Raw genomic sequence first — 27,744 nt, 5'->3', positions numbered from 1 at the left:
ACATAATGTAAGGTTCCAAATCGTAATCCATTTTCGTTGCGTTTTTTCGTCATTAAGTTTGAGTTCAAGTTTTCATTTCTTATAGACTTTCTGGGAATCGGTTTACGCTTCAGGTACAATAAGTGATCGGCCCGTTGTGCCCTAACCGTCAGAGCCATCAGGTATGACTGGAAAGTTAAAAAGTTTACGGAAGAAAATTTTTGAGAATGTGCCTTCGGCTTTCGCATTTTCAGGCAGAGGACTTATTACGCCGGTCCTAGCTCGGCGCGTCGTCGGTAATTTGTGGTAACAGGTTCGCCACGAGAAGGCTTACCGGCCGACTTGTTGAGGAGAGGCTAGACAATGATGTATTGCGCTGTCCATGTTTTACTTCCGGAATCACTCAACCGTTTATGAACCGTTTTGTGATATTTTATAATAAAATAAATAATACAAATTTAAATATGTAGAACGTGTGCGAGTTAGGCTAAGTTGATGCTAAACCAAATGGGAAATTTTTTGGGATTTTTTGCACAGCACACCTTTAACCATATATCAACACGTATCGACACATCACTACATTATCGGCACAACTTCGTATTTCCTTCATTTAGAATGCAACTTAGCCTAACTCGCACACTTCCTAAATAAAATAAGATAATGTTACTTGTTACTAATTAATATATTAAAAAATTTATTGTGCTTTATTCTTACGATTTTTTCATTATTTTTTAAGATTTTTATGTATTTTCAATTTTTCTTTTTTCTCAGTTTTCAAATTTAAGAAATATTTGAATTTTGTTTGAATTTTTGTTTACATATGATTTTTAACATATGATTGCAAGATTCGTTGAAATTTCCCATAAAGGTTCACAATAGTTCGCTTAATGCGTTGGCAACACTCTTTTCTTTACTGACCGAAGTGTGTGGCCAGTATACAACTATTGGCCTAGATAGAGAAAATAATGTTGTTGTTTTGCGTACACCTTGTCACGTTTGCGAGCCACCGAAAGCACCTATAATAACAATAGCACAACATCACTTAAATAAAATAAAACAAAATAAAATAAAATAAGCACATATGCGCTAAAAATAAATTCTACCTATTATTTTAAACTATAGTCGGACAACTTGGTCCGACTATTCGTATTGTGGCCTGTAGCGATGAACTTGAATGGCAAAATTGTGTGTTGTGTAAATACAAAATTTGTTCAAATATGCAACTTCGCTAAATTCACGAAACAATTTGTGACTTTCGTATTTTTTTGATAATGAAACAGACTATAAGTCTATAAGTCTATTTACAAAAAGAAAGGTTGATAGATACAGTATATATTATGTATAGTTTTAATGTGTAGTAGGATAATCAGATTTGTCCCACTGTGAAAACAATTTAAGATACCCAAACTTTGGATAAATTTGAATCAGTCAGTCTTTCGTCTCGTTGCTGTGAGGTTTGAATTGTGTGTTGAGTTTGGAAGTGAATAATTTGCAATTAATTTTTTTTTATTTAATATATACCCTCGTTACGAAATGTGTTTAATATGGTTTTTTACAGTTTGCTAATGGTTTTTATTGCCTGAATATCGTAATGCATCAAATACGCGATAATTTTCGTTAAATAAAAACAAGTTTGGGGGAAAAATTTCTTGAAGTTCGTGCGGTTTTGTTTCAACGAAAAGAACGTCTAAACGAATAAGTGCCAAATTTTGCAATGAGAATAACAATCGCAGACACCATTTAGATATTTACAAAACCAGGATGCTTAGATTGATATCGATTAAGGATTTTGTTAAAAATTGATTATTAAATTACGTTCGCAGCTAGAAACGTAATTAAAGGACGTGCAATTAGTTATATAATTTCGTTTTTGAGTTGAGAAAACGAAAAAATTGAAAAGAGCAAATACAAAAACAAAATTCCGGCAAATTTTATATAAGGTTGTATACCTAAATATTCGCTCCGTTACAGGGTGCTTGCATGGTTGGAAATTTGAAATATGTGTAGCAAATTCAACTGAGAGTTATAGTCTTTAATTGAATTGGTTTTGCACAGATTTCGTTTAAATAGTGGATTCTGCTCTGAGACCTCAACTTTAATACTTGACAGGGCCATTATTAAGCTTTGCTCGACATATTGTAGAACATCGCAGAAAACTTGTAAAGAAAGAAGTTCGGTATTTTTTATTTCTTTTGCAATACGTAATAGAGTGCTTTATCCTATTCTCATTTAAAAAATATCTTATTAAAGCGGAAGACATTATCCAAGATTGAATGCACTGCTCCACGTCCATATAAAATACGAGATGACGCCGTTTCGCGTGAGTTTTGGCTTTCTGAGCTGTTTTGCATCATTAATTCACCTTTAAGCTAACTGCTGCCTAGAAGCATATCTGCGTTGATCGAGATGACTGTTCTAGTCATATTATTTATTGGCTTTTAATTAAAAATCTGTGAGGTGCGAGGAGCTAATTCACAACTCGTGACGCCGATTAAAATTTGTTGTTAATTATACTTATTGTAACGCTAATGAAAGGAAGGTTTACTGTTTGTATAATTAACATTAGTCTGTATTATAATTCTGTCCAGCAAAAACTGTTAAATGTTTGGAATTTAATTTAAATTCTCTATTCTTGATTTATGAATTATAAAAAATGTTGAAAAAAGTTGAAATCGTCACATTCATAAATATTAATATTGCACGTGCATTCTTCCGAGTAAATTTTAATTATTTTAATTAATACATTATATTGTGCCATGCATAAAACCTTTTTCCCAGCAAAAGTTGAATTTTTTCGCCGCGCTTTTTTGCCCAAAATAAGCTCACAGGGCTTTCGAACTTTAAATGCGAATGAAAATTGAATAGAGAGAATTTTAACGATTTATTTAGAGTTCGCCGCAAAGAAATGCCTTTCAGTTTTTTGGCTCTGCAACTTATTTCCCCAATCGCAGTTTCTGCAATTCGACGTATTCCCGAGCATTAACGTATATATAAAATAATCCTTGAAGTGTCAACTACTTTTTTTCGCTTACTTATTCGGTATAATGTCGAATTGTTTAGATTAAGTTATTTTTATACAAAGAATACAAAAAACAAATTGCATATAAATTTTTTAGAATTTTTAAAATCCATCTGAGACTTTGTACAGTGTTTGCGGGTGTACTTGCTTTGTGTAATGGCGTTTTTGCGTTCCATTTGTGCTCAACGTACAATAAAAAATTTAGTTAATTATCGCAAGGATTATAGTAGGAGGACACATTACGAAGTATCAGTGATCAATTGGAACACTCCTGGATGTGTTCGCCTAATATGTCAGTCAAATGACTTCAACACCGACAACTCTAGTTGCAAAAATGTACATAACGAAAGTATTTTAGGATTTATAAGTTCAAAAAGTCAATTATGTCTCCAGTTCCATTTATTGACTCCTAATCAAAGTTTATTAAAAAACGTGATTGTTCCGCAGTATGTACAAACTCAAAACTTACATATTGATTCTTCACGCAAAACTCACTTCGCGACACCTACGATCAAAAAAGATAGCAAGACTCTTCAGCCAAGCATTCCTCCAAATGTTCAACGGGATCCATTGGATGTCGGTTTTAATGATCCTAACGCGGCATTCAAGAGCAAAACGACATGGGAGCTGATAAGAGCATATATCGTTTACACGATTTGTACTAGCGAGAAGATAGTGGAGCACAACTTAAAGGTAAGCAATAGTTTTTAAATCCCTTTAACTTTATTTAATTTTTATTTAAATATAAAAGTAAGTGGTAAACTTTACAGAATAAGTTTAAATACGTTTTTTTTATAAATGAAGAGTTTGGACTTTAAGTGTACTTCCATATGATCATTACTTCCATTCTAGTTAACTATATTGATTCGATAAGCATGGGGATTGATTTTATTTAAAAGCTAAAATTATGCCAAGTTTAATAAGTGATTATTAATAATTTATAATTATAAAAGTACTAAGATAGTGGTCGTTATTTGCATGCACAATAATAAAATATTATTAAGAGAGATAGTTTTTTAATCTTAATATCAAATTAAATCTATTGGTTTCAAATCAAATGCTAATATATAATATTAATCGTATCTTACACATATAGAATGTAAAACTTTGTCATATAAATTTTAATCGTTTTTTTTTCCCAAAGCTATTTGATTTAAGATTTGAACCAAACTATGTAAATATGTATATATAATATACCGAGGAGTCAAAGTTATGGTATAAGGCGTAATCAACACAATTTTTTTAATACACTTAGTAACTAAAAATATAATTTTGAAATATACACAAAATATGTCCCGGTTAATGAGAGTAAGAAGTTCAAAAATAGTTTTAAAATATTTTTTTTATATATTTTTATTATAAAAAAATATGTACCGGGTCATTTTTGTTTTATCTTCATCATGTCATTATGTAATGTCATCTCATTTTTATTTTTATTTGAATTTTATCAAAAAAATTAAAATTAATTGCTAAGGTTTAATGTCGGCGTAGTATGCAGAAGGACAGACGTTATATTTATACGTACTCTTTCATATTCAACATTATGTATGTACTTTTAACTTTGCTTTTAACTTTTTTTTGGAAGAAATATCAAATTTCTTTAAGAACCTTAAAACTAGATAAAAATTTTATATCTCTTTTAGAAGTATCATATTGTTTAATATGAAAAAGTACGTACGAATATAACCGCGGTTGGGGAGTAAAGCTCGCATGGGGCAGAACTGCCAAGTATATATATATATTTATATAAAAATGTTATATAAAAAGATAATCCGAATTTTCTAAAACTCGAACTAAATAGAGAGCAACAGGGTTTTGAGAGCAAATTACGAACAATTACAAAAAGATTTTTTGACTCGAAGTCTCATAAATCAAACCTTTTCTTTACAAAATGGTACTTCGAGTTTTGGAAGTTTGACTGTATACGAATTTTGCATCGATTAATAAATTTGATTAAATGAAGCTGCTCCTCTTTATATTCTCACTAGAATTGTGTTGTTTAGTTTCGGACCGAGTATAAATAATTATTCTATTTATACGAACTATGATTAATTGATATATTGAATAATCTGGCAGCCACTAATATAAACTAAACCTCTTCACATTTAATATTCATCTTTCCATTGATTGATAAAAGTGTTAGTAATTCATAAAGTTCATTTGATATAATTATCAATTTCGTTCAATTTCATTGTATACGGCAGATATAGTGCCTTCATTTTCTTTAAGTGTATGGTTTATTTCATAGAAAATGATTATGGAACATATATAAACAATATGCACATGTTGAAGGAAGTGACTTGCATTGTAAAATCTTAAAGAGAATTGTAATAAGAAACCAGTAGTAACGGAAGAAATGTAATTTTGTGAAAGATTATACGATTACAGAGGTAACCTAACAATGGATATATAGTGCTTCGCTTTTCGCAGATTTTACCTTTGTAGAAATGTGTGACTACTCTTCTGTAATGACGAAAGAATCCAATAAGCAGTTTAATTCAAATTGAATTTAATATAATAGAGGAATCAATGTATACATTCAACCGCATCGATTTTTAACTTGTTACCATTAAAAGCAGCTGGTTGCTTGTGTAATTGGGATATGTAAGCCCAAGTGACAATTTGTTTTCACGCAACTGTAAGAGTTGTGCAGACATAAAGAAAAATTGTGGAAAAATGTATGATGTAGAAATTGCGACCCATATTTTTTCATGTCGGTCACCAAAGGTAATATTAACAGGGCTAGTATATATTTGAATGGAGTTTAAAATAGCGTGAAGCGGTCTTCAAATAATGTATTCATCTAACATAAGTAGGTATAGCTGTTTTTTTAGTATTATAGCTGTGCAAGGAAATATTATGAAAGTAATCCGATGGTAAAATAATCCTGTCACATCCAGATTCCGTGAACATGAAATGCATATTTTTGCACTGTTTAGTTATAAAGTATTGAAGCGGAATCGATTAATTACTGTTAAAGCCACTATTTTATTCACTAATATGAAAGGTACAGTAATCTGTATCCACCTTAGTCGACCTGGTTCGCTATCCAACAAAATAAAAATTAGCTGTTTGTGACATGGCAGTTCTTAACTTTGTCTTCCGTTATTTTAGAAAATTTTTGTAAGAGTTCTAACCTATTTCTTCTTTATTATGGGAATTCCATGCTCTTCTTTTTGCGTGTACATATTTCATAGTTATTGATTTGTGTAGTTAGGTGTAGCAGACATTTAATCATATTTATTATATGATTATAAAAAGTTTATTCTGTTGCATTTCACTTTCGTATACGAAACACAGCTCGCGATGATTTTTTATTTGAAAAAATGTAAATCGTTAGCCTTTAATTTACTTCAATTATTGACCGTAGTAAGCAAAAGATATGATTTAGAAATTTCAAAAACTTCGACATTATTTTTTGTACACTACACAATCTCTCTCCCCACTGGTTCAACCTATAAAATTTTGTCTTATGGTATTGCATTAGACGACGTGGCTGTAATGCTGGCCCAGGTCTTAGAGGCGGTCTGAAAATTTAATCAGCCTCACTGATAGCTGGTTCGTATCATACATTGGATATGCATTTCTGATACTATTTTAAGATTCTAACTCATAGATTAAAAATCTATTTGAAAAATTTGAAAAATTATGAATTTAATGCAATAGAATCTTATGTTGCAAATCATATAAAAAACTGTGTAAGTACATTCCCTATTGCGGTGCCAGCTAATTTAGAACATTTAATTTTTCACTAATTGTTGCTCATGGCGCTATTTAAAATATTGGAATTGTGATTTTATTGTTCAGCAAAACAAAAGCAACTAACATTTTATATGATTATAATCTGCCGATTTTTTTTGATTTATTTGTCAAGTAATTCTGAACAACAATAAAATGATTGCAAAATAGAAACTGAGTACAATAAAGAATGAAAACTCATTTAGTTGTGATCGCAAAGATGTCTCTTGGCGGCAGCAATATTGTAATATGGTATATATATTGTATATATATTGTATATATATTGTATATATATTGTATATATATTGTATATATATTGTATATATATTGTATATATATTGTATATATATTGTATATATATTGTATATATATTGTATATATATTGTATATATATTGTATATATATTGTATATTTATTGTATATATATTGTATATATATTGTATCAGGAGTAACACCCTCAAAACGGGAGGCATATCGTTTGTGCTTTTCTAGAAATAATAAAACATATTGTATAATTCATTATATCATATATATAAATTATTTTACATTACACTAGCTAATGATTCTAGTATAGTTAAAGTTTAGCATGGGGCAGGGATAAGCCCCCCAGCCACAAAAGAGTAAAAGAGCGCAATAGCACTAACTCAAATCACAACAACAACAAGCTACTCGCAACCGAGGACTTTTGTTTGCATTTCGTTTAAGTTAGCTCTTCATGTCCTACTATTGTTTGGTTGGTGAAAATGCGTTGCCTACACTGGTTACACTTTGGCTCTTTCTCACTAATGCATACAAACTTTAGCTCAGAATTTGACATACCATTTTGACATTCCATTTTGACATAACTAGCATATGAGAAAATATTATTTCAAAAGTGATTTCATAGAGTGAATATCGTGGGGCAACCATAGGTGCATAAATATATTGAAGTCAAGAGCTTGATATGTTTTATAACATTTTATTTCCTGATCTTATTTATTATGCGATTATTTATATTATTTATATTTATTATTTAAATTATTTATTTACTAAAATTATATTAGTATTGCCTAACTGTAAAATATGAATTCTTTACTAATTATTTGTTCTATTAATTTTTCTCATAAATATTAACGAACTAAAACTACAACCTAATATTTTGGCAAATGGAATTTTATTTGAATTATTGATTGTAAGCATTATTATTATTAAAAACAAAAGATTTTTACGCATTTTGATTCGCTTTAAAACAAAACAAATTAACATCAAATTTCACAACGTCCCTCTAGTTAATATCCAATCCTATGTTAAGCCTGTCCTTGGTATGTTCACAGTCAATGCATTTATTTTGATAGGTTTTAAAGCACTACTCAGTATTGTTATTAAGTTATTTATTAAATTATATATTTTTGTATTTGTATTTAAATTTGAAAATGAAAATGAAAAACAGGTATACTTTTGTAAATAATTCAAAAGATTATTCTGTATGATTGTTAGTGATCTGTTAGTTTTAAATTTATAATAAACATTTATATAATATAAAAAGTTCACAGCAATTGTTTCTCTTTCCTAAGTGCTTTTCTTCCATTTCCATTTAAATATCGAAACAAATTTCCAACAAAAAACTAGTTGGTATCGAAAGGAAAATAGTAGTATTTAATAATACTACTATTATTAATCAAGCTAAATAATAGCTAAGCTAAGCTAATTAAATAAAGCTTGATTTCATGTACACTGCCTAAATGCTCTTATATTGCCTTTTGGATTTTCTATAGCAATTACCAACACTCTCGCTATTACCATCTCATTATTGTTCTATTCTTTTTAGATAGCACATTAGGAGTCAAAATCACAGTTAATAAGCCTTAAGTCGCCGAAGTGGCTTAAGCATAAGTTAAGTCACTCAATAAACAGCAAAATTGTTTGAAATAATTTATGTCCTTAATGTTTGTTTACATTTGAACAAAATAAAGCTCAGTCAAATGGTAAGCTCAGTTTTATTTTATAGAGTTCATTATACGAAGGATGTAAAATCTCTATATTAAATATTTTTAGTAAGACAATAACAGATCAAAAGCGTTTGTAGAATTTGGAAATTGTTAAAACGAGGACAGCTATGAAGTTATAGTTAAATGCAAGCTGACTGACATAGTAGAGATAAATAACGTGCTACATGAATATATATATATTCAAAAATTTTACGTTGTCTTGCTTGGGAAAACTTTTGATTTTTTTTACGCAGTATTTTTTGGTTGGTGCCCTTTCAAATATGGTTAGTAAAATCCAGCATTTTCGATATATTTTACTTTTTGCTATCGAAAAATTAAAAATGCTGTTAAAGAAAGAAAAAAAGTTTTCCGGTGTGTATGGAAAATATGTATTGACAGGAGGGCATTGCCAAACTGTTGTACCTTCCATGTTCTGGAAGTGCAGTTGACAACTCGTGAGATCGCTCCGATTTGAAAGTTATCAATTTCAACCGTTCATTATCATTTAAAGTACTTAAGTCTAATGTCGAAGCTCGACATATGAGGTTCTCATGATCTTACCGAAGAAATATTTGTTTTGTTCTGTTAACGTAAGTTTCTTATGCTTCTTAAACATCAGTAAAATTATTCATTTTTGAAACGTATCATCTGTAGAGATGAGAAATGGGTTTCTCATAATAATGTTAATCTCAAAAGATAATAAAGTAAAAAGGATGAACCGACTTAATGTACTTTAAAAGTCGATAATTATCCAAAAAAGTGATATCATCTATTTGGTTAGATTTCAACGAAATCGTGTTTTTAACTTTTTATCGGACAACACAATAATCAATTTCGAATTGGACTAACTGAATATACTGTCACAATATTGGCAAAAGATATTGGATTAGAATGGGCAATACCTAATTCATAATTCATATCATTTTCATAAAAAAAAAACTGAATTATATTCTGAACAATCATATATTTTATTTTGTAAGTAGAAACTATGCATAATCGGTCAAAATAATAAACAACAGTTTTTTGAGTGCTAGTCCTAGTATTAACTTAACGTGAATCGGCCCCAAAATTCATATTTTAGGCAATCCTCTTTCTTGTTACGGCTCTCTTAAGTTTTCTCCACCTTTTGCTTCTTTTTCAATTTTGTGGTGAAAAGATTCTTGTTTTATATTTCTGATCGATTGACTTTCCTCCCGTATTCGTGAAATTTATTTCCACCTTAAATCCAAATTTGAGTACAAATCTTTATATCTCGCTTTGAGTTTTCTCGATATCTTCTGCACGCTATTATTAAAATAATTGAGATCTATTCAAATTTTTTTAAATTTGTTTCGAAAATGCATTTTGAAATTTTCAACAGTTGAAGAATATTTCTTCATTTCATTTTGGAGCGGATCCATATACTGTAAAGACATTTATCACTAAATTTTTTATACATGGATAAAAAATTATATATTTATAAAATAAAAAATGATTTAAATGATTTACAGAAAGCAAATAGATGCATATTATCTCTAACACTAAAAATGATGAAATTATTAAAAATTTTATAGGGAAGAAAAATCCATAGATAAACAAAAGATCTTACATGGGAAAAAATATGATATGTACAAGCCGATAATATAAATAAATTGATTAAATAATATAGGGAATAACGGATACTAGACTTGCGATTGTGAATGCAGATAAGGATGTAAAGAAGTTTCAATATCAGGAAGCGATTAAGAATAACAATACTAAAATGCGGATATAAATGTACACAAATATATCAATATAGTGTAAGAGTAAAAGTCTAAAATCTTTGAGCCTTAATAACTTGGGTAATCCAATGTTGTTAATTTTGATATAGTTTCTTTTAATGTTCTCAAATTCGCAAACAATAAGGAGAAAACAAATAGTAGTGACAGAAAAAACGGTGGAAAGAAAACTAAAAATATTTAGAACTGCAGTACACTTCACATATATAAATCACATAAAGAAAATTGTTTATTTTAGGCGAAGTTCGTCTTAAGGAGTTTTTAAAATTAAGTGTGATTATTAGTGTAGGTATATTCACAATTTGGAAAATTTTTATATATTAAAATATGTTTTAAATAACTAAAAATGTGCTAGATCTTTGAACTTTTTTAGTTATATTAAGGATGCGGAGAATGTGGATTCGATAAGGAAGTGATTGAAGATATCACATTTTATGTGGATGAAACATATTTGCGAATGCGAAATTCATTTACGCACATTACTTTCTTTATAACTTTTCGAATTCGAGTTTTTTTTTTTATAACGGCAAATTGTGTGCCTTTAACTCCTATGTCCACTTTTTGAGAATAACCGATATAGTAATCGTATATAAATTTTAGTGTCTCATCCGAGACGAATGCTTTTACGTATTTACGTACGTTAAAACTGTAAACTGTGGTTCTTAGATTTTCAAGTCCTCGAAGAACCATAGACATACAGCGATAACGGACGTGACATAATATAACATATTGTCGTCATATAAAAATGAATGTAATTTTTTACGCTTGGGACAAATATATTTGTTAAAATCTTACGCCATTCTATGGATTTTTCAAGAACCTATTTTATCATACCATATTTTTATCATATATTATTTGTATACTTAAAAGGTTATTTCTTTTTGCTATCTATAAGCCTGACAAATTCCATACGTCAGAAATTGTCGCATATAGTGTGATAGAGTGTATACATTGTATTTCAATATTGACTTTTAAGATTTTTGCTTTCCCCCTCGTTTTGATATTTGCTGAATTTAGCTTAAAACAATAGAATTTGGAAATTATTTATTTTAGAGATTCGTCTACGTCAATTCTGCAAAAACGTTTCATGCGACACTGTCGGAACCGCTGGCACGTTTTCATGCGCATATGGTGGTTTTTATAACTTTTTTTTGCATTTTGAATGTACTCAATATCTTAGATATAAATGTTCTAAAAAATTTTGTTATTGTTGTGGGATTGATTATGTGACAGCAAAAAAATATATGTAAATATTAATGTGGATCAAAAAATTTCTCAAGATCAGGAGACAATGAGATTAATACCGAAATCATACATTTTATCTTTATTTATTCAATCACTCATAGCGAATTCATTTTGATTTTGGTTTGGTTAAATATTGCAAATATTGAGAAATATTTATTTTAAAGGTTATACTAAATATTTTCACAGCTCATGAAACTGGCAAAAACAGTATTGGGTACGAAATTATTTACACTGCTCATGAAAGCAACGTTCTACGGACACTTTGTTGCCGGCGAAGATCAAGTCAAAATAATTCCAACCCTTGAAAGGTAATTTTAATTTAAAAATTTTTTAATAAAATTTGTTTTTATTTTTGCTTATTATATTAGTTTAAACCAAAAATATTTGTTGCTTCTTTTATAATTTTATTGATGGCGAATATCGTTTCCTTTTGCAAATGCATTTAAATATGTTAACAAATCAAATAGCTTATGAAACTTGTCGAATTCTGAGTAGCAAACTTGTCGAACTTTTGTTGAAGTCTGCTATGGATATTTCGTTGCCGGAGAGGATCGACATATGATTGTTCCTAAATTAGAAAGGTTTCTTTTTATCTGTTTCTCGTATATTTTTTATGAAAAACCTTAAATAATGCATGGCATGCTTTTTGATTTCAAAGATTAATGTATAAATACAATCCATAAATTACAATCAATAAAAAACTAATTAATAATTTATATTATTATTTGCAAAAACAAATAACAAGTTTTTATAGATTTATTCGGTAATTTTAGAAGTTAATGTGTTTAATACAATCAGCCTTTAGAATAATTGAATGAAATGAATTTGTATGATTTATAAAAATTAGTTCAATAAACATCATGAGTGTGTGTAATGATGATGTCCATTCATCGTAGCTCATAGCACATAACGTTGTGTAAATATTATTTCATAGACTATCCAAAAATATCTGTTACTTGTTGTCAAGGCTAATTTATGTACAATAACTAAATTGATCATAATTTGCACACAAATTTTGCATTTATGAGGGCACTAACAAAACTTCGCTTAGTTGACTACAAAAAATTGGCAAAACCGATTTTTATTTCATGACTAATCTTTTTCATTTTTTTTTATTTTTTTTTATAAAATTTCCATTAATTTCTTAGGTCCGAAGAATATGCTGCTGGAAGAATTTTTTCTAATTGACATAATTTCTTCTATTACTGATTTATGTTGTTTGACTTTAACGTGTAGATTAGCACCTTCTTGGCTCTATACCAACAACTGTTGCATTGTTTTGAATCGTACTTGTAAAAACAAACTTCATAACCTGTTAAAATTTCATCAGAAGTGCTGGACTCTCTATTTTCGAATTTTCAAAGAAAACAAAATTGACTGAACAATTTTCAGTTAAAATTCTATGATTCCATCGTGCTGATTTCTTCGCGTATCTAAAGTTATTGCTTAAAATTCGCCATACAACCGTGATACTCGACCCCCAGTTCACAAGCGATGCTACATTCTCTTCATATGCTATTTGCACTCTTTAAATACTTCTCTTCTAAGGTAATGCCAGAATCCGTAAAAAATGGCAAACGGCATATCTTTCTGCAATCGGGTGAAATTAACATCGACTCTTTGCCATTATATTTGCATTTTTTTTTTCATTTCATTTTGACTTGTTGCTCTGAAAATTTAAATCTAATATCGCCAATAACATACATCCTCAAATCAGCTTAAATTTATTCATTTGTCAAAAATTTATCCCACATTACCAACTAAGCGAGCTTTTATTAGTCTCTTCATATAACTTCATATTCTTAAACCCAATCCTTACTCTTAGCTTAACATATTTAGGTTTTTATGTTTTAAAAATTCAAGTATTAAAACTTAACTAAATACTAATGGCATTAATATAATATATATATATTAATATAAACTAATACAAATTAAAATTTAAAAGACTAATTGTTCAAAACTCCTTCTCTGATTCTCCTTAGATTACGATCATTTGGTGTGAAACCAATTCTCGATTATTCTGTTGAAGAAGATCTGTCGCAAGAAGAAGCTGAAAAACGTGAAGTTGAGTGAGTATTTCACTTAAAATTTAAATGTTAAACAATTTTCTAATCAAATTAATATAAAATTAAATATATTAAAGATCTTCGGTGTCCAGTGCTGGTGATTTTAAGGAGGAAGGCACAATGCCTCAGTACCACGTTGATAAGTCTTTTGCTGATCGTAGATACAAAGTCAGTAGTGCTAGAACTTATTTTTACTTAAATGAGGCAACATGTGAAAGAAACATGGAAGTTTTCATAAAATGCTTAGAAGCAGTATCAGGTAATTTAGTTATCTAAAGAAAAATTATTTCCACAAATACTTTAATACATTGCTACGGACATTCATATAAACTTAAATTATTTTTTTCAAACACATTACAATATTTGTATACAAATATAGATTAGTACATATAATAATAGCAAAAATGATATATGCGTTGACGATTCTAATCTGAACGTGCATGTACAATGTGTCGTATTTCAGCCAATAGTGCATTGTGTTACCTCTCTGCGATGATGGATCCACGTCGACTATCAGTTACACAACTAATAATTCTTATCATCCGCCTTTTAGAATGAAAATTTAAAAATAATAGTTAAATTTGTTTCTATTATATTTTTTCAAAAATAATTTTTATTAAGTGCCTTTTACTTTTCCATGCACAAATAATTTTTTTCGCTTTTAAAACATAAAAATCATAAATAATTTATAAATTGTATTTTTATAACATATAAATAAGTATATGTATTGATTGTATAGAAATAAACTCAGTTATGAAATAGAAACAGCATATAAACTCTATTCATATGCGCACAGGTGCAGTTTTTCGTAGAATGTTCATATGTAAAATTAAGAATTAAAAAATGCAATTTTTTTATAACATAAAATGATGATGGAATAAAGATATAATACATTTATTTTTGAATTTACTTTTTAAAATAATTATTAAATTTGATTTTAACATTACTATGACAGTATTGAGTATTTTTTACTTTAATAGAAACTGTGTGATTTAAATAGAGACGTTTCTAATGTACGTTCCTAGATTTGGTTCTATGCACAAGAAAAAAATAAACGTAATTTATAAATAATGTCTCTACAAAATCTTATTAAAATTTGAAAGTTAAAGATAAAAATATAATTATTTGATTCAATTATTCTACAACTGGTGCATGATTTCGATCTAAAATAATACAGCAAGTGAATTTGTTAATGAACTTTCAGAGTAAATTAACAAAACTACACCTCAGAACATACAATTCAATCAGTTGGTTAATGAACACTGACTCTGAGCTTCAAATTCGACAGGGTACGAATTCAACCCTTGATACTTGCAGTCTTAAACAATTGTTTACGAATAATAAAATTCAAAAATTATTTCCAAGACCACTGATGATGGGTATTTGGCAATACTCGAAACAGCTGTATGGTCAACCATAAATTCAATTAATTAAAATAATGTAAAAAGAATTTTTGTTGTTGTATTTAATACTTTCTCTCTCTCTATTATTCTCTCTACTATTAAATCATTATTATTAATAAATAAGCGCGTAGGAGGTTATTGCATTCACAATTATTAGGTGTTATATATAATTAATTATTATTTATTAAACATTTATTAATTATTTAAAATTAATTTAAGTACTTATTAAATTTTATTTTTGTGTTTGAAAAACAATAGTTATTCTTGAGTTTTATATTTTTAAGTCAAAAATAATATTTATTTGCGCGTTTTTAAATAAAAAACAGAGTGCATGAGTTATTGTGCGTAGAAAAGTAAAAGGCGCATAATTAAATTATTTTTGAAAAATATCATGTAAAAAAATTTTTTATTTTTGAGTTGTATTTTTAAAAGCATGTATATATATAAAGCATGCATAATATTAGGAAGAAAAGTTATAAAAATTATACATACTTACTTACTGCTGTCCTCGTCTCCTAGTGAAGCATAGGTCCTCAACGATTCCTCTAAATCTTACTCTGTTGCCTGCTTTCGTAATTTGGTTCCAGGAGTACTATGCGTCTTTAAGCTCCTGGTCTACGTCTTAGCTGGGACTCTAGGCACGGCGGCTAACTTATGGATTCCAGGGTAGGGCTTGATACGTTATGCAGAATGCTGTTTTTTGTTGCTGCTTTTTTTCTCGAAAACTTTTAGAAAAATAATTAAATTTTTCCGCCCCTTGCTATAATTGTCACTTCTACCTATTTAGAGTTTTTTATTTTGGCCGAAGACGTATTTTTCCAACTTAGTTGGTAGTTGTAAATATATCCTACTGATCGTAATGTGGTTAAAGTGCACTTAAGTCGACTAGATAGATGAACTCTATTGCTGACATTGCTTTCCCAAGGTATTAACCATTAATGTTACCCAACCATTAATGTCATCTATGGCGATGAAATTATCGAGTTTTCGATAAAAGACATATTCTTTTGTAAGCATATAGCAAAAGAATAATATACTACTTTCGAAGAATTTTCGAAAAAATTGGAAATTTCGTTTTGATACCTGATAGGTTTATATAAACAAATACATAAATACACATATTTGCAACACAAGTAAATTTAAAGTTAAAGGTTTGAAAATGAAAATGAAAAATGAAAAGTTTTGACAGCAATAATTTCCTTTACGTAATTTACAAGTTCTTTTCAGTACTCTGTTGGCCAGAATTTCTTTCTTGCTTTCTCCAGAATTTCCGCACATTCCATGATGTGGATATGATCATTCCACCAGTTTTTGTAAATATATGGTGTGTTTTACCTGGATTATTAGTATTTTTAAATAATGTGACTTACTTCAATGAAAAAAATTGTATGCTATTTCAACTAATAATATAATGAAAAATATATACATAAACCGATTCCTTCCTTTTTTCTGATTTCTGTTATGTTCAGTCTGATGAAGGACCTGAAATTAGCCAAATCTGCATTGTAGAACTATTGAATAATAGAAGTTAATATTTACTTTAACAGAATTTGCAGATAATAGTTTAAATTGAGGGTGTTGCCTTGCTTTCTCAATGTCTAAATGAAAATATTCACCTCATTTTATTTGGTAGAATGTCGCTAGTAAATCAACTTCTTTCGATAAAGACACTTTATTATGTGCTTCTATTAACACTTCGAATGTATCTTTTCTCTTTCTTCATGCTCTTGTAACTAAGAGGTTGATGCTCATTCTTTAGCAGGTCCGCGAAATCGAACCGATGTGTAGTTCAATACTCAGTTTATATACAGAATAAAAATGAAAAGGATAGCAAAACATGAATGTTTACTACCATTTTATCTACAGTTGCGAAATTATTAGCATTAAAGTCGAATTTTTGTATTTCTCGTATTTCGCTGATTACATTGCACAAAAATTTGAATTAAAAAATTTCAAAAAATACGAACATTCCTAATGTTCTTAAGATGAAATGTGTTTAAGATGAAAAATCTGATTCTTAAACTAGATCTTTCTGAGACTAAACATACAGGGGCGAAATACAGGGTATATTGGGTATTAATACAAGAGGGAATACAGATTTTCTGGTCTTTTGAAGTTACACAAAGGCATTCTCTGCTTTAGTCAATTTTTTTCAGTCGTCCCTTTTATTTAAAACCACAATGATAATTTGGATGGTAGAAGCATTTGATTTGATTTTCCCAATATAAAAATCATGTTCAGAAAAGTAAATAGTAACTTTGTTGTGTATAGACCAGGCTGTTAGACATGACAGATGGAGACCTACGAAATTGTTTAATTTCGAAAGAATTTAAAAGACAATCATAGCGATTAAAAGTAAGGCCTTTATCATTTATCCAAGCTTGAGGATGTAGATACTCCAAAGGACAAGTCAAATTAAAATTTGGACAAAGATATTAAATTGTGTACTCCAATCGTAATTTATGGCTAAACAACTGGTTAGAAAAATGTGAATAATTCTATCAAAAATATATCTGGATAGGAAATTGGATAAGAAATATAGTTTTAAGGTTGGTTAAAACTTTTGAAGAAAAGCTTCACATCACGGTTTTTAGTATTTAAAAGTTCTTAGCCGAACCAAGGATGATTGAAAGTTTTATAATTTGGTTTAAACTGGTTTATTACTTATTTCGTTTTCTTTTATTTATAGTTTGACATTTTAATAATACTTTTGCTGTAGGGTTTTGTTTTTATTTATTCACCTGTTTGCAATTTGTACATTTACTGCTGATAGCCACTTTTGAACTTTAATTATAATACCGTCGCGGAATTAATAACTGCGCATATACTAATTGTGGTATTAACTTCATCGGAGTGAACAGAGTATTTTAAGGTAAACATTTCCAGGGGAAATAGATGCATAATGCATTATTACATCGCATCCAGCTGCCATTTTCACTAAATTTCTGTGGACTACGCTATGTTTGTCAAATATCACCTACGAAGTAATGTTAACGTTTGCCTAATGTAAAAAGAGTTGGAAATGATTATGAATCAAATACAAGCATGTCTTCTTATCCTCTTATCTTGTCTTCGATAACATTCGATCTATTAAAAATAACACTTTAATATCGCCATTTGATCATATTCCAACCCATCGATCATTTCGATTATAGTATGGGGTATGTCAATTTATGGTACTCAGTTTTTGGTCTTGTTGGAAGTGTGATTCGAAAATTCACTAATTAAAGTATTTATCATCAAAGAAGACCGTTTTGAGTTTTACGAATAAATGTTCAACCGAATCGTAACATATTTTTTTAGCAACTATGATGAGCAAATCTGTATAAATCAGCATAAATACATTTAAAGCTGAAAGATATTACTTCAAAAAAAAACAAAAATAGTAATAAAATTTTACTTACACAAACGAACTGTGATCAATAACCTTAATTGTTGTTGGCCACTTGAATGGGGCTGAGCTACAGATCAATAGGGCTTTTTTTGTGAAAGAAAGAAAGCTCGAAAGCCTAATCATTGAGGGATTCTAACTGCCCTTAAAACTCCCTTCGTCCGGATAGCTCCTTTTGCCACCACCATAAAGTATTTCGTCAAGAGGCCGTCTAAGGATTTCTACTTACATCGTCAGTTGGTTGTCTCTGTTTGTGTCACTCCATCTTATGCTGTTTGCGCTACGTAAGTTAGCTCTTTCTGCTGCTCTTATGCATTCACTACGTTACAGTGAAGTCATTATGCTCGCAGTCTCCGTTTTTACTATCTTTATTCTTGAGTACTTCGCTGCTTTTCGACATCTCTTGTTGTTGCTGCTCCTAGTATGTACATGCGCTCTACTTCCTGTATCAATATATCTATTGGTCGTATTCTCGCTAAGACTGTTATTGTCTCATTTGAGACTGTGCGGAAAGCACTGACGACTATCAATGCACAGAGGCGATGTGTTGATTTTATGCCAGACTGGTAAGATTTCTTAAGTGTGGCATCAGCCCCAGTACCAGTTTGGGCTGAGTATAATGGAGTATAATGGAGTTTACTACATTTTCCAGTAATTTATGTTTGCTTGGTCGCGTGATAAAGCGACATTTGCACGTGTTGCCTTATCATTCACCATCTTAAGATAATCTTTGAATGTTATACAAGTGTCTATTAGTACTTTAAGGTACTTTATAAAGGATTGGAATATTATTTCACAGCTTTCTGCTCTAAAAGTTATTACTTCTTTCACCGTTCTGGCTTTTAAGAACCACTTTTGTTGAGGTTTGCTGTATTCAGCCACTCAGTAACCACACTGATTGAGTCAGTGCATATCACTTGTAATTTTTCAGTCGTTTTGCCAACTATTGACACAGCAAAATCGTCTGCAAAGCCAATAATTGTTGTACCTTCTGGTAATCTTATTTGCAGGACGCCATAGTTGCCAATCATCAACGGGTTTTTAAAGTTGCTGTGTGAATTCAATTTCTGTGTTTGCTAAAGTAAGGATAGCAGTGTCATCTGCAAAGGTGGCTATAACTGAATTTGCGGGTGATGGTATGTCGTATGTGTAGAGTAGGTAAAAACTCACGCGGAAAAATCTCTCGTGCAAATATGATTCTATATTACAATAATTTTTTTTTACTTATTCTGCGTGCCAAACTTTATCGAATGCAAATACCTTACCTAAACGAAGATGCATTTGGTTGCTATATAGGATCGCTTTGTACGAAATGCCTTTTTATTTTTTTTTTTTTTTTTTTTTTTTTTAATTTTATTTTCTTTTATTGCGAACTGTCAATTCAGAGTAGACAATAAACAATATTTAAAAGTGACTAAATACTTAAAAATCCATTTTGAGCTTGAATGGACTGAGCTCAGTAGCACATCCGTCTGTTGAAGTCGGACACATTAAAGTTTCAATGGCGTTTGTTTGCGGAGGCGTGTGAACGTTCTTCCTTCTGCTATAATTCTGCTCATAAAGTGGTTGGGATGATGTAACAAACGTTTTTTGTGTTTACTGGCTTGGCTTTTTATGACATCCTTAACTACCGGAACGTTGAGATCGCGATGTATACATTCATTTGTTATATATCTAGGAGCATCTAATATTAATCTAAGGGTTTTTGATTGAAAACGTTGGATAATCTCAATATTTGAAGATGCAGCAGTTCCCCAGAGTTCAATGCCATATGTCCAGATTGGTTTGAGTATCGCTTTGTAGATAAGAAGTTTATTTTCCACGGAAAGCTTTGAACTTTTGTTCAGTATCCAGTAGAGCTCCCGTAGTCTGATGCCAAGTGCTTTTCTTTTGGTAAAAATATGGTGCTTCCAAGTTAGTTTTGTATCAAAGTGTATTCCTAAATATTTCACTTGGGAAGATTGAGGGATTAAAATATCGTTAAGGCGTACCGGTGGGCAATTTTTCCTTCTCATTGTAAAGGTTATTTGTGAAGACTTAGTCTCATTTGCTTTTATTCTCCAGGTTTTAAGCCACTGGGAAATGTTATCTAGCGCTCGCTGGAGTTTGTTGGATGCTAACTGGTGATTTTCGTCTGTAGCAATTACCACAGTATCATCGGCAAGAGTTCCAATCTCAGTACCAACAGTGGTAGGCAAGTCGTTAGTGAAGAGTAAGTATAACACAGGTCCCAAGACACTGCCTTGTGGCACTCCAGCCTGAATTGGCTGCAAAGTTGATATTTCATCCCCCTGTTTTACAAAGAAATATCGTAATTCGATGTAAGATTCTAAGAAAATATAGTAATTAGTTGGGAGCATCTTTTTAAGCTTAACCCTGGACGCATAATGTACGTAAATTTGACGTACACGTTTTCGTTTTTTACAGTTATTTCATTTTTGTGTTCATATATTGCTCTCGCGCTCTTGATATGTTCAGTCGGGATCTAACTCTTGCGTAAGGTGTATGTTAAGTGTCGGTAAGTCATGACATAAGTTAGATATTGAGTCGTTGTACGTCATTTTTACGTATGATTATACTTTGTGTAACTTTTATGGCTAATAAAGTATTTTGAAAAACTTTTATTTCTTTCAAATTTCAGTAAAGTTTTAATAGAAATGGAATCAAAGAGATTTAATATTGTTGAAATATTACAAAAAGATGAAGAAAATGATCCGAAAGGTGGAAAATCTAGTTCTAGTCGAACATATTGTGCATTCTGTTCATATAAGAAAAAAAGAATGACAAACATTAGATGTAGTTCTTGTAAAAAGCTGATTTGTAGAGAGCACAATCGTGATACATGCTTTAAGTGTATTTCTGCATAGGATTAATTATTATTATATAACTAAAATTAGCTGATTTGAACCAAAGTTCCTAATAATTTTAATTATTTTCGTAACATTTATGACGATCTCAGTATGACTTGCTATTTCTATAAGCTAACTTTAAGTTGTTTATTTTATAAGTATATATAAATTTCATTTACTTTTTTGTTTCTATTATTATTTTTTGATTTATTCTAAATAAAAATAAAAAAAAAATATTAAGAAATATTGAAAATTTACTCTTAATACATAATTTTGAAAAATGCAATTCCTTTTTAAGTGAAAATCATTGGCATATTATATTTATTATGTTTATTTAAAAAATGTGTTTGAAAGTATTACTGTTTTGTTTTAATTTGAATAAATAAATACTTCTTTAAAAACTTGTAAAAAACTTGCACACATTTAAATTAATATAACGGCAAAATATAAACTCTGAAAATTACACGTCATTTTTACATATGATTATTCTTAACGTTAGTAGAATTATGATTATACGTCCAGGGTTAAACAATAGGCCGTTATGCCAAACATTATCAAATGCCTGGGATATGTCCAGAAATGCTGCTGTGCAGTACTTCCTTTTGTCAAATGCTGTATGTATAACATTTACCACTCTGTGTACTTGCTCTATTGTACTGTGTTTTTTTCTAAAACCAAATTGATATTCCGGAATTAGTTTCCTTCTATTGACAATGGGCATTAATCTGGTAAGAAATAAATTTTCCAACAACTTTGACATAACCGGTAGAAGACTAATTGGTCTATATGACTTAACATCTTTTGCCGTTTTCCCAGGTTTGAGTATCATGGTGATTTGAGCCACCTTGAATTGGGGAGGGATAAAGCCTTTTGTGACAATAGAATTAAAAATGTTTCGCAGCAGTACTATTGCTTCATCCGGTAACTCCTTTAATATTTTTGAAGTAATTAGGTCATAGCCGGGTGCTTTATTTATTTTTAGTTTTTTGATTTCGAATTTAATGTCGAAAATGGAGAATTTTTGTATTGGAAGGTCCAGTTGGTGCGTTTGCTGTAATACCTCTCTAATCTCTTCAGTTATACTATTTGGGGCTTCATTAATGTTTGGAACAAAAACTGAAGACAAATGGTCCGTAAATACTTTGCATTTTTCTGTATCTGTTCGGGCCCATTCCCCAAGTTCGTTTTTTACTGGTGCATTGTGCGTTGATGTCTGTTTCTTGATTGCTCGCCTGAGAGAGTAGTTGGTGGAAGTAGTTGCGTCTAGTCTTTGGAGATTTCTTTGTATTTCCAAATTTCTGGTTTTCAGATGTTCTTTTAGATTTTTGATCAGCACATTAAAAAGTTTTTTATCTTTCGGAGATTTGGTTTGTTGCCAGCGCTTTCTCGCTGCTCTTTTGGCTCTTATAAGTTCTTGAGTCGTACTACATAATGGTGTGGCGAATTGTTGCATGTTTGAAGGCGTGGATCTCCAGGCTGATTGTTGAATACTCCTTATAAGATGTTCGATTGCAAGCGCAATTTCTTCGCCATTTTTTCATCAAGTAATGCCTTAAGTGTATGCCTGAAGGCATCCCAGTTGGTTAATTTGTTGTGCAGATAACATTTTTGAACTTTAAGTTGTATATTCGATTTTATCCGTAATAATACTGGCGAGTGATCTGATGAAAGATCAAAGCTAGATTTACAGAACGTGTCGCACTCCTTTAGTAACACAAAAGTCTAACAAGTCTGGCATTTTTTTAGGATCCGTGGGCCAATAAGTTGGTTCTCCAGACGAGATAGTTGAAAGGTTTTCGCTTCTTATAGCCGCGAGCATCTGTCGTCCTTTGGGTGTTGAAAGCCGAGAGCCCCATTCAACGTGTTTAGCATTAAAATCTCCCCCTGCAATAAATCTGTTACCTAAGGTTCTAAAGAATTTTTTATATGTTGCCGTCTTAGTTGCGTGTTTTGGTGGACAGTATACTGATGTTATTGTGATTGAGCCACACCAATCTTTTGCTGATATGCTGGTTGCTTGAATCTCTTCAGTGCGGTATTGTTGCATTTCAAAGTGTAATATATTTGTTTTAACTAAAATGCCACTTCCCCCATGAGCTGTTCCATCGGGATGCATAGTGTGGTAAAAGTCATAGCCTGGTACTTTAAAATAATGTTTTGAAGTAAAACGTGTTTCAGATATTAGCATGATGTCTACTTTTTGATCTTTTAAAAATTCTTGTAGCTCTAAACAGTGTTTTGACAGCCCATTCGCGTTCCAGAGCACTATATTTAATTCACTGTCGGACATAATTTAGTCGTCAGCGTGACAAGAACATTCATTAACGTAGTGATTTGTTCTAACATTTGCCTTTTTATAAATAACGAAATAACAACAACAAAAAAAGTTATTTTGACTGAAGCATTATTTCTTCATTATTTTGATCTAATATCATATCAAATAGATGTTTTAGATTGTCTGTCGACGCGTTCTTCGTAATATCGCTACATGCCTTTTAAATTTCTTATATTTCCATTGTTATGTATTCTAGGGAAATGTTGTGTCAATGTCTTTTGCGATTGCACTGAATATATATTCTATATTCAGCGGTAGATAAATTCAGCAGTACGTCTTAACGTTTTCCAGTTTTATAAAACTCTTGTTTTTATTTCTGAATATTCTAAATAAATATGAGTAAATATTTAGTTATAAAAATTCAATCCAATTGCAAACACGTCATATACGTTTGTAATCTTTTTATTTTGCAAGATTTTAACATATATTTGAATAATTCCTGCCACTTACAGAACATGTAGTGTATATACTTTTCATTATTCAGTATTTCAATATGTATTTAGAAATGTCCACATTTTAAACAGTTTTAATATACTTATATAGAACTTTCACTATAATTTTGTTTACTTACATGAAAGTTTTAATATTTGCGCACATAAAATACGAAATAACTCGAAAAATCTTACATTCGTTTTTCCAATCACAATTCTACTATTTTTTAGCCATACCTATTGCCTATCCAATCAGTTGAAAACATTGATCATATGAGTCAATAATCAAAGTATTGGCTTAATTATACAATATTGGCAATTAAACAATTGCCAATAAACAAAATCATTGAATATTCCAAGGAAAAATTGGTTGTAGCAATTTAATGATTGTAAACTTTTCGATAATTTACCGGCTGAACTTAGTTCTTAAATTCCACGCCCCTCGATGTAAGCATTTATCTTGTATGCAACTGAATTACTAATTGGTGTAACCGACGAACCAAAAAATATTTTTTGGTCCACCCACTTTTAAAATAGAATATTGCGATTATCTATCACAGGTTCGTTGTGTACTAAGATACGACCACCAAAGCAAAAATAACCGGTCATTACAAAAATAATATTTAACATAATATAATAATATTTAATCGTTTTTCTTCCTTCGGCAAATGTGTTTTTTTAAAACGGTAAAGTCGGTGACAAATCAAGTTAATAAGGGAATAGTTCACCTTACCGGCACATGAAATTTCAAATAGATGACCTAACTACCAATACCTATTTTTTAAAAAAACATTTGTTTGTTAAAACTTGTTCTCCACTTCCCTGCGGTGTATCTTTTTTTCTCTTTTCCATTACACATCTTCCAGCTGTCGGCCTTCCAATGCAGTCGAATAAGTTATTCTATATATCCAAAACGTGGTATTAAAATTTAAAATAATCCGTAAATAGTCAGGATTTGTATTTTGTTTATTACTATATAAGAACGAAAAAAGCAAGAATTATAAACAAGATGATAATACTGAAGGGAGATAATATTCCTATATACCTATTTAATTACACACATTAAATGTAGAATTTTTATTTATTTTTTTATTGTCTTTTAAAATGATATAATATGTAGACACATTTATACCGCTATGATTTTATGAATTAATCAGATTTTTAAATAATCTTTATTGGTAATATTTGTACCTTTTGGGTTTCTTCAAATATCAACTCATTCAATTTTCAAAATCTCAAAACTTTGTCTAAATCAAAATTTAAAAATCTGAAGCCGATGACAATAAAACCTTGCCTCGACGAAATGCGATTGGTAAGCCAAGTGGTAAAAAGTTTGAAATGAAAATAAAAGTTATATTAATAGTTAAATTCACTTTAAAACTGTTTTATAATTAGCAATCCATTTTTTTATTTGCAGGTGCTACATTTGGTACAGGTATTACCGCTATTAAGTTAACTGCGCTTGGCCGTCCTCAACTTTTGGTAATAATTTTTATTTGAATCTAAAAAAAAATGGGTTAAATGAAATACTTTTAGCTACAATTGTCAGAAGTAATTATGCGCACAAGAAAGTATATGGAAGATCTCGTTGGTGGTCAAGGCAATGTATTGACCCACCACAAGACTATTAAAGATTTAGAAAAGTATTATGCAAGCTTAGGTGATAACAAAAACGTGAAGGAATTTCTCAAAAATGTTACTTCAGATAAAGAAGGGTGAGTACAATATTTTTGGTTTTTGATCTGTTAGATCGATTATATCCTTTTTTGATTTATTTTTAATATACATAGCATATTGCACCTGTTTCCATGGTCGGGCATTGTAGACGAAGACTCCCAACTAAGTGATACATTTCGAGTGCCGGATCCCCAAAGTGGTCAAATGAGACGACTTATTTCACAAATTTCAACAAAAGAAGAGGAAATGTTTAGAAATATGATTCGACGACTAAATACGATTGTGAAGGTAAAAAGTCTTTTATATTTAAAATACTTAAGTTATGTTATTTTTAGTTTTAATAAAGGGCAAAGATATTCCTTAAAATTTCTGTAACAATGCGTTTGAAAGGAAATTTTTTTTCTTATGAACTACAATTTAGACTGCCGCTGAACTAGATGTTCGCATTATGATTGATGCCGAGCAGACATACTTTCAACCGGCAATCTCACGTATAACGTTAGAAATGATGCGGAAATACAACAAAGAGAAGGCAATTGTCTTCAATACATACCAATGTTATTTAAAAGATGCCTTTCATGAGGTAAAAATGGAAATAGGATATACACACAAATATATATATATATATAAATTATTTTTTATTTAATTAGGTTGTTACCGATTTGGAACAAGCAAAACGTCAAAATTTTTATTTTGGTGCTAAGCTTGTACGTGGCGCCTATATTGAACAAGAACGAGCACGAGCCTCTGCTCTAGGCTATGCTGATCCAACGAATCCATCGTATGAAGACACAACGGAAATGTATCATAAGACTTTAACTGAGTGTCTTCGAAGGATAAAGGCAATAAAAACCACTTAAATATGAGGTCTTTCTTTTTAAAAAATGTTCTTTTAGATTATAAAAGATAGTGGAGACGATCAAAAAAAAGTTGGAATAATGGTTGCGTCACACAATGAAGACACAGTGCGATTTGCAATAGAAAAAATGAAGGAAATCGGCATTTCACCAGAAGATAAAGTCATTTGCTTTGGTCAACTTTTAGGCATGTGTGATTATATTACTTTCCCATTAGGTATGAATAACACGAATAAACACTACCTTAAGTGAAAGTTGAAACGACGCTGTAACAAAACTTTTTTTCAATTGAAATAATCTTAATTATAGGTCAAGCAGGATACTCGGCTTACAAATACATACCGTATGGTCCAGTTGAGGAAGTTCTGCCGTATCTTTCACGTAGGGCAATTGAAAACAAGGGAGTTCTGAAGAAAATTAAGAAAGAGAAACGTTTGTTGCTTTCCGAAATACGGAGAAGACTATTACGTGGGAAATTATTTTATAGGCCCAAAGGCAAATATGTCCCCATCTAAAATATTACACCTTTTTACAAAAACATTTATTTTCTAATATTAAAAGGCAAAAAAAAATTATTTAAATGTATACATTAAAAAAATTTTTAATCAAATTTAGTATGTGCATACCAAAAAGATTTGTAGCTGTTGTGCATAAATATTGAAGTTAATTTGTGAAGTGCTCCGTTACATTTAAAAATATTTTGGTAATATATATACACTTATATATATATATTTACTAATTAAAAAATATTGAATATTCGAATATGATTATTTTTCCAAAATTATAAATATATATTTAATTATTACTACGTGTTACGTTCTATAAACATTTCATATACTTTTCCGAATGCTTTTTAGTCACTTAGTCCTTTTAAATTAATAAAGTATAAAGTATTTAACATTGGCAGAAGTTCTACTCTCGAATATATAAAAAGATAACATTAGTTTTAAAATAATTATTAAATATGTGTAAAATTTAGTTTACTTGGACATCTATAATAAAGTGCAAAGCTCAGCGTTCACACTGATTG

At 30.2% G+C, this 27,744-nt stretch overlaps 1 protein-coding gene across 2 annotated transcripts; it reads left to right on the top strand.

The window, feature by feature from the left end:
* Positions 1 to 1,413: 1,413 nt before the first annotated feature.
* LOC119676743 (proline dehydrogenase 1, mitochondrial) lies at positions 1,414 to 27,401 on the top strand. 2 transcript variants are annotated; one of them, XM_038088001.1, is made up of 13 exons: positions 1,414 to 1,459; positions 3,096 to 3,691; positions 11,892 to 12,013; positions 13,688 to 13,774; positions 13,849 to 14,030; positions 25,454 to 25,492; positions 25,598 to 25,662; positions 25,717 to 25,895; positions 25,971 to 26,145; positions 26,279 to 26,440; positions 26,508 to 26,699; positions 26,754 to 26,931; positions 27,024 to 27,401. In XM_038088001.1, exons 2-13 carry the CDS (start codon positions 3,155 to 3,157, stop codon positions 27,227 to 27,229), a joined length of 2,124 nt encoding a protein of 707 aa, XP_037943929.1. In that variant the 5' UTR covers positions 1,414 to 1,459; positions 3,096 to 3,154; the 3' UTR covers positions 27,230 to 27,401. The 2 variants fall into 2 exon arrangements, with proteins under 2 accessions (XP_037943929.1, XP_037943937.1); XM_038088009.1 differs by lacking the exon at positions 25,454 to 25,492.
* Positions 27,402 to 27,744: the final 343 nt, after the last annotated feature.

This window comes from Teleopsis dalmanni, chromosome 1, assembly GCF_002237135.1.
Source record: "Teleopsis dalmanni isolate 2A chromosome 1, ASM223713v2, whole genome shotgun sequence".
NCBI classification, from domain to species: Eukaryota; Metazoa; Arthropoda; class Insecta; order Diptera; family Diopsidae; genus Teleopsis; species Teleopsis dalmanni.
The sequence above is the reverse complement of the archived record's forward strand: the minus strand, read 5'-3'. Positions and strand labels throughout refer to the sequence as shown.

Bases quoted from the DNA above. Each gene is read 5' to 3' on its own strand.
- LOC119676743 (XM_038088001.1), top strand. From the start codon at position 3,155: ATGGCGTTTTTGCGTTCCATTTGTGCTCAACGTACAATAAAAAATTTA. The intron at 25,493-25,597 runs GTAAGCCAAGTG...TTTTATTTGCAG, and splicing joins GCCTCGACGAAATGCGATTG to GTGCTACATTTGGTACAGGT. The intron at 26,932-27,023 runs GTATGAATAACA...TCTTAATTATAG, and splicing joins TTATATTACTTTCCCATTAG to GTCAAGCAGGATACTCGGCT.